Source organism: Protobothrops mucrosquamatus, unplaced genomic scaffold (assembly GCF_001527695.2).
Source record: "Protobothrops mucrosquamatus isolate PMUCROS unplaced genomic scaffold, P.Mucros_1.0 scaffold149, whole genome shotgun sequence".
Lineage (NCBI taxonomy): Eukaryota > Metazoa > Chordata > Lepidosauria > Squamata > Viperidae > Protobothrops > Protobothrops mucrosquamatus.
The window spans coordinates 317,278-329,341 of NW_015386514.1; the positions used below are offsets into that span (position 1 = coordinate 317,278).

Consider the following 12,064-nt stretch of genomic DNA (forward strand, 5'->3'; position numbering starts at 1 on the left):
AAAAAAATAAAATAAAAAAAAAATTCTACCTGCAATGCAGAGCTTAATTGATCCTGATAATTATAATCCCCATCCAGATAACTAAACTCTGACAGTATATTTTTCTGCATGTAGTTTGATACCCAGAACTTTATCAAACACACTAACCCCTCCCACCAACCTAAGGGCATGCAACGAAGTAAACATGGCAATTTTTACATCGAAGAATTAAACTGCTTCCAGTTTAGCTGATGTTCCCATCTGGTTTTTCTTCAACCGTTTCATTTTACTATTGAACATAGTGGTCCAGCAAAGAACAGAGATGAACAGAGCCACGGTGCAGAAGTCTGCTACTATGGTATGTCATGACCAAGAACAAACCTGCAGTTTCCCCCTGGACAGTTACTATGGATGGCAGCTTAGCAAAATTTACAAAGCCTTGTTTGCTTAGGATCACATTGTCAATGCAAGCTCCTAGCATGTTAATCTGTGGCACACGCTTCAGGATTTGTAGTGTTTCCTGGGCCCTTGTTTCCATACTGACAAGCAGAAGGTTGCGTTCCACAAAGAGAGGAAGGAGATTCTTGTACTTAGATTCCAAAAGAAAGGGAGTCATGATCTTATTGGGAAAAATCTGACATGGACATTATACTTTCGCAGCCGATGCCTCAATGTTACCATATCATTTCCAGGAATATAATTGTATTGGCACACAACAATCATTTTACTCTCAAGAAATATTTGTTTCACTTGGCGCAATAAGAGTCTTTCATAGCCAGTCTCTTCCTTAGGAAGAATGACAGGGGGCTTCATACAGGTCTCTGAAGTCAGAGGTTTTGGTGGGATATATTCGGTCACTGCCATAAGCTTTTCCTTCACAATGTGCATTGGTTTCCAGTGGGGTGTGACAGATTTGGCGCCATGGCGGATAAGCTGCAGGGTGGGCAGCCAGCCAGTTTTATAGACCCTTTTACCCCAACCACTAACAGCAGCCATTTTTTATTTAGACAAAACTGGTACCAATTTCACTCTCCAAGTGCCAGAGAAGTCTGTTTTCAGCTAGAAGAATAAATTAAATGCAACACAACAAAGTTATCCGAGCTGTTATATGACATTAACACATACTTCCACAGAGCTTTTCTTATCTGCTACTTTAAATAAACTTTAGGTAAAAGTTTGCTGTAGTAAACACACTATAACACATTAGATATCTACCCAGGGTTTACAACACTTACGTGAGTAGAAATTAGGGAAGGCTAATTCTAAAATTATAATTGGCAAGAAGTCAAAAAGTTCTGCTAGGTGTCTCTTTCCTCCAAATGTTATTAGACAAGGAAATAGAAATGGCCACTTGATATCTAATGTAATGGAACAATTCAGTCAGCAAAACAGTTTGGAACATTCAACCTGAGAGCCTGTTAAATGGGGCTTGTGTTTTACAGTATTCCAAATCACAGCATAAATGGAGCATATAGGAGAGAATGTTAAATGTCCTCTCTCTATTTCTGACAAATGGCAGTGATTCTGTTCTTCGGACAGTATCTGGAATCTGCCTTCAAAGTTCACGCGAGGGCATTGTTTGGACATATAAGTTTATTGGAGACTCAATGTGAACAATTGTTTTCCAGCCAATTTCCTTTCCTAGGGAAGTTTATACCAAAATTAAATAATGGGAAGCTAGCAATTGTCCTAAAATATGCTAGAACTTTTAGATGCCTCTGGCAGAGATTGTGTGCCTGGATGAACTATGGAAGACAGAGGATTTTCTTTAAAAAATTGTAATTTATGGGATATATCTATGTGGGTAAACGGTATTGTCAATCCATAACTAAATCTGTGCCCCATATAAAAGCTGTGACACTGCTTTGCCATGAAAATTTTTTAATACAGAGTTAACTGAATCTTACTCTGAGATAAACCTTTAGCATTAATGTCCATTTAGTGTCTTACAGTTATTAAAGTTGTAATAAGATGTACTATCCAGGATAACAATTTCTGGAAATGCATAAATAAGTGTTTAAAGAGATGGCATTGCTCTGCTCTCCATGGATTAACTAAGTATGTTAGGTTGCATACTTAGTTAAGGTAGGTATGGAAAGACCATAATTTTGGTTTTATTACAATCAGAATGTACCATATGTAAAAACTAATCAATTAACCACTGTATAAGTAATAATAAAAAATAATTCCTTTAAGCAAGAGATATTATAGGAACTTTGAATTCCTGATTTAATAAAGCTACTAGGCTGTAAAATTCCAGGAAGCTTGATTATTCTAGTATGATGAATAACAATCTAACTAGTAGATTGTCAAGTCTCCAAGACTCTTTTTCCCAATAGAACAGACATGTCAAACTCGCGACGTCACATGACATTGCGCGATGTATCGCGACTTTTTCCCCATTGCCAGCAATGGGGTGGATGGGGTTTCAGTATGATGCATCCGGCCCGTGGGCCGGCAGTTTGAAATACCTGCAATAGAACTTTTCTAAATAGCAATTTCAAATAAAAGTGAATACAGGTAATCCTCAACTTATGACCACAATTAGGCCCAACATTTCTGATAGCAAGACAGCTGTTAAGTGACTTTTGCCCCATTTCACGACCTTTCTAGCCACAGTTGTTAATGAATCACCGCAGTTGTTAAGTTACAACTGTAATTGAGCCCAGAATTATGGTTTTAAATCGTGCTGACCACACCTGATTTTACAACCTTTTTTGATGGATTTGTTAAGTAAATGCTGCAGTCATTAAGCAAATCAATGGGCATTGTTTGCCAGAAACTGGGAATAAATGCTGGTTTCTAGCAAAAAAAGTCATAAATACAGAATCACGTATTTCATGCAAACAGCTGTAAATGCTGGTCAGTTGCCAAACACCCAAAATGTGATCATGGGACTAGGGATGGGCAGCCATTGGAACTTCGAATCTGGGTTATAAGTAGGCCTGGGAAGGTCCGTTGTAGCTTCGAATGTTGGTAACCGACTGGTCCTACAGTAAGTCAAGGACTAACTGCATGGATTTTTTAAATAGTTAATGTTATTCTTTCTTATCTAGACAGAAGCTGTATAAAAAATTTATATATAAGACAAGTCATATATAAACAGATAACAGTTGTATACTTTTATGGCAAACAATAGCAAAGACGTAAAAAGGGAGATATAAATAGTGAACAGACATGCAAAACATTTAAACTGGAAACTCAAAAGAGTTAGAAAAAGGAAGATTCAATACAATGCAAACAGAAAGAACCTTTACATAATGCCCCAGACAAGAACAGCAAAAACAAAAGAATCTGATGCAAATCAGAAGAAAAATGTAATTAATTTCCTTTCTGGAATAACTCTACCTAAATATTAACACTATTAACTTTATTCCAATTTAGAGACAGGTAATTCTTTCAATTAGTGGACCTAGGAGAAACTAGAGTTGACTTTAGATGAAACTATAACACACTTTCTCAAAGTACTATTCATTTCAGTAATTCTCCCATTAATGAGAACCTTAATGAGATTAATGAGAATCATTTGCTATTTTAACAAAAATGTGATTTGATATTTTATCAACATAAGTTTGAAATGACCTAATATGTGTGTTGGTCTACACCAGACATGTCAAACACAAGGCCCGCGGGCCAGATGTGGCCCATGAAGTGGTTTCATGTGGCCCACGAAGCCATCTTGGAAACAGTGAGGGAACGGCCCCCGCTGCCTTGGCCCTGGCCCAGGCTGGCCGGGAGCCAATGTACAATTTTGTGGTGGCCATCTATGCTGAAACGCATTCAGTCTTAGCTCCACAAGGCCATCTGGAAACAGCGAGGAACCAGCCCCTGCCGCATCGGTCCCGCCCCCTGGGTGCATGCTTTGTGAGGAATGAAGAAATGCACCATCGCCTGTAAGTGGCCAGCAAATGGCCCTCGCCTACTTCACATATCCGGCTTGATGGGCTTCGGGGGAGGGGTTTCGGCACGCAGCGGGGCGCTCTCCTCACAGGGCCAAGAGGCTGAGCCGGGCGGTGCAAATCCAAAAAGAAGCGAGACGCCGCCTAGCCCCCAGCCTGCCCAGTTTCAGCAGGCAGCAAGATGCAAAGCTGATGAGCTTCGCACTGCCCGGCTCAACCTCTCGGCAATGTGAGGAGAGCGCCCTGCTGCCTGCCAAAATCGAGCAGGCTGGAGGCTGGGCGGCATTGCACTTCTTTTTGAATTTGCGCTGCCCGGTTCAGCCTCTTGGCGCTGTAAGGAAAGCGCCCTGCTGCCTGCTGAGACCGGGCTGGAGGCTGGGCGGCATTGCGCAGGTAATGTTGACTCTCACGCTGCTCATGGCACCCCCTCCCCCAAAGCCCACCAAGCCAGATATGTGAAGTAGGTAAGGGCCATGTGGCTGGCCACTTCCAGGCGATGGTGCATTTCTTCATTCCTCACGAAGGGTGACACCTCCCCAGCTGCGTTTCTTGCCTGTTTTTCTCCCTCCCTCATCTCAAATATTTTCCCACCACTCTGTACTTAGGAAGGAAAGAAGGAAAGAAGGAGAGGGAGGGTGTGAGGGAAGTCCTGCCTTAGTCCTGCCCATGGTCTCCTCCCATGGAGAGGGAATGGGTCTCCCTCTGATTTTGCCCTCGTACCCATCATCAGCAACCTGACTAAGGACAGCAAGCACAGCAACAGCAGCCTTGAAGAGGAGGTAAGTGCAGCAGGGTGCCCCCTTGGGGAAGTGGGGCTAGGCTTGGTGCTGCAGGTGCTGCAGCCCACACCACCATCCAGCCCCCCCCCGCATGGCCTGAGAGGAACAGTGAGGCTCCTCCAGTGGACCATGCCTTGGCACTTGCCCCGGTCCCACCCCCTTCTGCCAGAGACCCTCAGATCTGTCCCACTCCTGGCCAGGCCCCCACAGGCCCCCTTGATGCAAACAATGTAGAGCTGGCCATGCCCACCCAGTAGGCCACACCCACTCGATCCACGCCCACCCAGTAGGCCGCACCCACCCTGGCCACACCCACCCGGCCCCCGAGGGCAACTGCAATGCTGATGTGGCCCTCAATGAAATTGAGTTTGACACCCCTGGTCTACACTAAAAAAAATTATAATTGTTGCGGCAATGATTTTTCCTGTAACTCTATAGCTGCAACAGTTTGATCTGGAAGAAGCAGAAATGAAAAAACTTCAAAACATTTTGTCAGAACCCATATCTATCTGATTTCATACTTCCCTTGCTCTCTTTCTCTCTCCCAAATTCCATTCTCTTCTCTCCCTGGGTTCTGCCATACTCCTAGAGGGGAGGGGGGAAGGATCGCGGGTTTATTGCCTTAGCTTCCTCTATCGCTACAATGTAACACTTTGCTTTCCTGTATTCTTTCTCTATTGCTACAATGTAACACTTCGCTTTCCTACACTATTTCTCTCGGTACTTTCTTCTCCCTAAACTGTCAGCTAGCAAAGGGGGAGGAAGAAAGAAATACAACCTCCGGAAAATGGCTTATCTCTCCGCTCTCAGGAGAAGGTGTGAAGAGTTATCTAAACATCGCTGCACCGACCAGAGCCGGCCTGATGTTATCTCCCCTTTCCCACGATGGACTTAAAACCTGGGGATTGGCCGGTTTGAACCGTCCGGATGAACTATGGGGTGGGGTTTGCTTGGGGTGACTTTAACCTATCGATCTGTACAGGAGCCCCTCAGATCCTGTCTAGTATGCCTGCTATCAGCTTCTCCTAATAAAAGTTCCTTTTGGAAGAGCTTGCTTCCATGAGTTCTGCTTTCTTGGGATAAGGTATTGAAGTGGGTCCTGACACATTTGAATTTTGGTGTTGTAGAAGACCTTTAAGGATATAACGGATCACAAAACAAAACAAGGCCAGATTTTCATCCGAAGTATTACTGTAATGACTAAGCTCTGACTATCATATTTTGGTCATGTGGGGACCCAGTTCCTTTAGTTCCTTCATGACACTTGGAAAAGTTGGAGAAAAAAGGAGAGAGGATGGGCATCAACAAAGCAGATGGATTTAATTATGTCAGCAGTGAATGCACAACCAATAGACTCAAAGGGTCAAACAGAAGACAAACCATTTGGGAGAGAATCTATCCATGAGGTCACCAAGATTTGATACCAAATTGATAACGCTCATCAATCAATCAATCAATAGGCACACGCCCATAAGGATTTACCTAAATCCATCTATACTGATATGTTTTCCGCTTAACAAAGAGAGGCTTGTATGGATCAATAAACTCCAGTTGCACAGCTAATTTGACTTTATGTCTCGTGTGAATATATGGGATGGGGTGGGTGATGAAGAGAAGGAAATCAATTCTCATATAATGTTAAATCAGGTTAATCTAGCCCTAGTTTGCAAAACTAATTGCCATACAATGTTAAGCCATAATGGGTATGTTTATTTATTAGCACAAAAATAACTCAATTAAACCTTAGGATATTATGAGAAGCCAGAAACATTAAATACTGCTGCTTGATTCAGCACTTTACAAACTTAATTTTTTAAATTTCTTATTTAATTGCTTAATTTCTTATTTAATTGCTCCTTAAAGTCATAACTGTTATCACCCATTCTCTCAATTTCACAATGTCATGCCTTCAAAATGCTTCCTATCAGGACTAAAAGTCTTTTAACTGCAAGTACAGGAATTCCTTGCTTACTAATATGTTCCCAAATTCATCAGTAATTTTTAGGTACTATGTTGTATAAAACTGGAATTTTAGTTTTATACTATAGTATTCTACATTCTGCCTGGTCCAATTCTACTTCTGGGCATCATTGCAAATGTCTCTGCCCTCAGTACAACACTGATGTGGAACTAGCAATGTGGTATTTCTACACCTGTATTTGTCTAAATAATTTGATGATGGAGGCAAACAATCTAAATCTAAAAATTACACTTACATCAAATATCAACTACTATAACCATTCTAATGTTCTTGTCAATAAGTATATACAGATCAAACTTCATTATATTGTCATAAAATACAATGTCTAAGGAAAAATTGTCACAACACATAATTGCATAATTTGCATAATTGTAATTTCAATAAAGAAAAAAATCAGAATATAAAATGCTTTATTGATACACCCTGTTTTAAGCAAAAAACACAATGAATAAACCATAGAGAAAAAGCAAAATATGCTACTGAGGTTAATTTTTTCTTGATTACAATGTCTTTATTTATAAGCCAAACAAGTAGGTTCTTTGATCCACTGAAATACAAGGCCCCAGGATGTAACAAGACCAACCTTACACAGCTATGCTAAAAGAATTTACAAGCTTCCAAGCAGAGAAACAGATGGCTGTTTCAAAGAAAAAGCAGAAACACATGCTGCTATATAAGTATTGCATAGTGGACCAAATGTTATATAGTATATATATAAAATCTGAAGTCTTACACATTATATATCTTATCCTTGGCTAATCTTTGCCAATAGTGCTCAGTTCTTTGCAAAATTATGCAACTTCCTTCCTGATGACAGTGCAAAAAGTCAGCTTTTCGTTTTAGTTATTCAGTCTTCCTTTCCACTGCTGAAATTATTAAATCATTATTCAAGACTAAAACTCCATCATGCAGCATAAGTCTTGAAATCAAATTTGATAAATTGGTCTCTTATTATGGACCTTATGTAACATTCATTTGCAACACTGCCTTCATATTTTAAAGTTCCTTGTGCAACTATTTTGTTACGTAGCATAAACATAAACTTACTTCAAATAATTCGTGCATGCATGCAAACAAATACACATGTGTATCTGCTCTGCTACTACCATCAACATCATTATTATGGCGCATAAGAGTAAAAAATTCTGTTGTCCCTGAACCAAAGAACAAGACCTATTGTAATATAGTATGTAGATCCATTTATCTATAATAGCAGATAATAGTATTCTAAGTATTAATATTTGTTATTATGTCTAACTAAACTCTTAAATCCACAGTAGGGATTCTATGACGATGAGAATAGGTGACAAAACAGAAGAGGAGGAGAAGGAGGAAAGGAGGGGGAGGAGACATAAAGCAACCTTCAAAAATGTAGGCTGTTAAGAGAGAAATCCCAGTTTCTGCATTAAAAGCATGCAAGAAAAAAAATGAACTCTAAAAAGTGTTCTTCACCTTCAAGCGTTGGGGTCAATGGAAAATTAGCAGTTTCCTCTCTTAAGTGAGATGGGGAAGTGGGTTTCTGCTAGTTAAAACATGATTCACCCATCATTATGTGGTATCCAATTTAGCATGTAAAAATTAAAGTACCAATGTTTAACAAATTAACATATAGGAATCTACTCTGAAATAACTTCACATTTATGTTCTTCAACTTAATTCAATCTGCCAATTATAAAATGCCTTTAAAATGATTATACCATAAAAGAAATACAAATTACAGTATTTCCATTTTTATACCAAATTAGCATATTCCCGGTTCACTCCAAAAATATCCATTTACATTATTGTTAATATTTTTCTTATGCCAAGATTATTTTCCAGATATGTTGCAGAACCTAACTTGCTTGATTTCAAAAATGTAAGCAAGGCTGGCCCTTGTTAGTACCTTCATGGGAAATATCAAAACTGCAGGTTACATTGAAAAAAGACTGTGTGTTTTTATTTGTTTGTGTGTGTCCTTCATACTAAAAGATGACAGTGATAAAGAAGTTCCATGACATTGCTGAGAAAACAACATGGATGAGTCAAGTCAATCAAACTAAGATTCAGTTCTAAGAAACTCTTAACAAATATTACAAGCATAACATTTCCTTATGTCATTGATGCAATTTTGAATTAAGGTCTGACAGCATGGGACACTGAAAACTGGATGTTTGCTATTGCTAAAACTTCCAGTGAAGATGGCCAACTGAATATACAACCAGGAAGGAATCCCTGAAGGGTTTTTCCCTGGACTGTAGCTCTTCAGCTACTAACAGAAGGAACTGGCATTCCTTCAGTTTATATGATTCTTCTGAGCTAAGGAAAGTTTTAGAATTACCCTTTAAGATCCTCTGACACAGCTGAGGTCTGCAAGTAACTTCAGGAGCTGCACTTCAAAGCAACTGTGTGTCGAAAGCTGGGGGAGGGGCTGCAATCTCTTTGCCATTGAAGAAGCAGCCACTTTGAAATTTTCTTTTCAAATGGATAGTAAGTTGTGCCTTTCATTTCTTAATCACCTTTAAGGACTATTATCTCTACTAAGTTAAAAGAGGCTCTTTTAATCACAGCAGGCTACTCCTTTTTGAAGACCTATATTATTTTGAGGATTCCTTTAGTGTTAAATAACAAGGAAGAAGGCTGCTAAGGCAAGCCAAAACAAGGAAGTATGGAGAGAGAGAAAAAAAACTGATGGAGAAACTTAAAGGCAGAAAGTTGTGGTTTTAGTTTATTATTTATAGTAAGTTGTAGTTTGGTCTGCTTTGCTGTGAGTGGCTAAAACTTTCTGATTTTTATGATTCCTGAATGGCTAGCAATTTCTAAGTGACTTACAAAAAAGCTATTCTTTGACCAAAGAGAGTGTCAAGATGGAGGAGAAAATTATTATAGATGTATTTGAAAATTTTCTAAATAAAATTCACCAGTTTGTAAATCAGCTGTGCTCCAAGAATGATTTAAAAAAGCCTTCTCAAACTACTTTAGAAATTCAAACATGTGTAGAAAGTTATCAAACTACCAAGTCATCTTCACAAGCAGCTGAAAATTCAGAGGAGTCAATTGCAATTTTGGAATATAAACCTGACACCAACTCTTATTATGATGGTTTAAATATAAATCTCTCAATACAACTGAAAGAAGAGCTGCAAGAAAATCTGCAACTTTTAAAAGGACAAGTTTGGGACTTTTTCTTTAAGGACATTAACAAAGTTGAGAAATCCTTGAGAAAAACTTATAACTACTTAATAAACTTTCCAGAGAAGAAAAAGATTTTACTCCTTGAAGACAAGGTGGAAGAAGTGACTTAAACTTAACGAGTTAACTGGAATTAGGATGAACGTTTACCTGGTTGATATTTGTAATTGAAAGTCTTAATTTAAAATTTGAAAATGCAACTTTTTAACATATATAATGCCTAAGTAATTCCTAAAGTGTGTAAAATATTATTGAAAATGTATTTGAAAGTATTTGTGTTAAGAGAAAGTTAAAGAAAATGATGCTTTAGTTTAAATAAAAAAATAAGAAAAAAATATTCTATGAGAGTTGTTTGGGAGAAGGGACTTAAATTTAACACTGAACTTCAAAGTATGTATGTTAAGAAGTTAAAAGAAAAAGATGTATTAGAAAGTTTTGAAGGATAAAAAAAGAGTCTCTTTCCCTGTAAGGCAGGGGTGTCAAACTCAATTTCATTGAGGGCCGTATCAGCATTGCGGTCCCTCGGGGAGCCGGGTGGATGTGGCCAGGGTGGGTGCGGCCTACTGGGTGGGCGTGGATGGAGTGGATGTGGCCTACTGGGTGGGCATGGCCAGCTCTACATCATTCGCATCAAGGGTGCCTGTGGGGGCCTGGGCAGGAGTGGGACAGATCTGAGGGTCTCTGGCAGAAGGGGGTGGGACCAGGGCAAGCGCCAAGGCATAGTCCATTTCTTCATTCCTCACAAAGGGTGACACCTCCCCAGCATGCACCCAGGGGGCGGGGCCGACACAGCAGGGGCTGGTTCCTCGCTGTTTCTAGACGGCCTCGTGGAGCTAAGACTGAATGCATTTCAGCATAGATGGCCACCATAAAATTGTACATTGGCTCTCGGCCGGCCTGGGCCAGGGCCAAGGCAGCGGGGGCTGTTCCCTCACTGTTTCCAGGATGGCTTCGTGGGCCATTTTGCGGGCCGCAAAATGACTAAGACATTCTTTCAGACATGTCTGCTGTAAGGTCAAAGAATCTGAAAGAATACAGTGAACCTTGTTAATACAAATAGTGACAGTTTATAAAGATTATTAGTTGCAAATAGAAATACATATTATTACCACAGCAAGGAAGATAAAGCAGAAATGGTTAAATTGATTATTTTATTCAAAGAGGAGAATATACTTAACTACGATTTTCATTTGGCTATCACTTCTGGATTTTATGCTTATGATAAAAAAAATGAAACTTTGACTTTGGTTTTGTCGATTAGATAGACATGTCGTTATAGAAATGGCTAGTTATATACTAATGTGTAAAAGCAAAAAGTTGAGGCTGGAGTGTTTCTTTCTTCTACTGTGCTAAAAAGAGTCAGAAGTCAATGCCTTTTTTTTCCTTTTTTTCTCTTGTACCTTACATTTTCTTTTCCCCTTTCTTTTTCTTTCCCTTAATTTCCCATTTCTATTTCTCTTTGTATTTTATATATAGATAAAAAATAAAAGCCAAAAAGAAAAAAAAAAGTTCCATAACATTGCTGAGAAAACATGGATGAGTCAAGTCATTCAAAGTAAGATTCAGTTCTAAGACAACTCATAATAAATATTACATCAGAGTACACAAAAGATTTACTTTTAAAGAGCATAATGTTTTTTCTCTTTATCAATATCTGGTGTATATAAGTGTGATTTTTAGAGTTTAAAAAGTATAACATTTCCTTACATCATTGATGCAATTTTGAATTAAGGTCTGACAGCATGGAACACTGGAAACTGGATATTTGCTATTGCTAAAACTCCTAAGAATATTTTCACTCAAAATAGGAGAAAAAGAAATCAAAGATAAAGCTAAAAGTGCAAGAGAGGGGAGGAAAGTAAAAGAAAAAGAGAGAAAAGATACAAAGCTTCAGCCAGTACAATTGTAAATTTACCTCGTACTTTATCAATACATTACTGTCTTCTTTCTATAATCTATCTTGTTTACTAATCAAAACCATAAATCATAAGCTTATTTTTTTTCTATTTTGCACAAAAGCCCATAAAGCAGAGGTCCCCAACCTTTTGGGCACCAGGGACAGGCGCCATGGAGAAACGTTTTTCCGCGGATTGGAGGATGTATGGTTTTGAATACTGCCTGCATCCCAAGGATGGAGCTTTGCTTGTTTGTGCAGCCCGATTGCTGGCATGCTGTGGACCGGTGCCAGTCCACACACCAGGGGTTGGGGACCTCTGCCATAAAGAGTTTCTAATTTTAATAGATATTATCTTTTC

At 39.1% G+C, this 12,064-nt stretch overlaps 1 protein-coding gene across 1 annotated transcript; it reads right to left on the reverse strand.

Annotated features, from left to right (window-relative positions):
• Nucleotides 1-268: 268 nt before the first annotated feature.
• LOC107285105 (39S ribosomal protein L10, mitochondrial-like) lies at nucleotides 269-882 on the reverse strand. Its single transcript, XM_015813257.1, is given in 2 exon segments — nucleotides 269-621; nucleotides 624-882. Coding segments are annotated over 2 exon segments (597 nt in total). The 5' UTR covers nucleotides 868-882.
• Nucleotides 883-12,064: the final 11,182 nt, after the last annotated feature.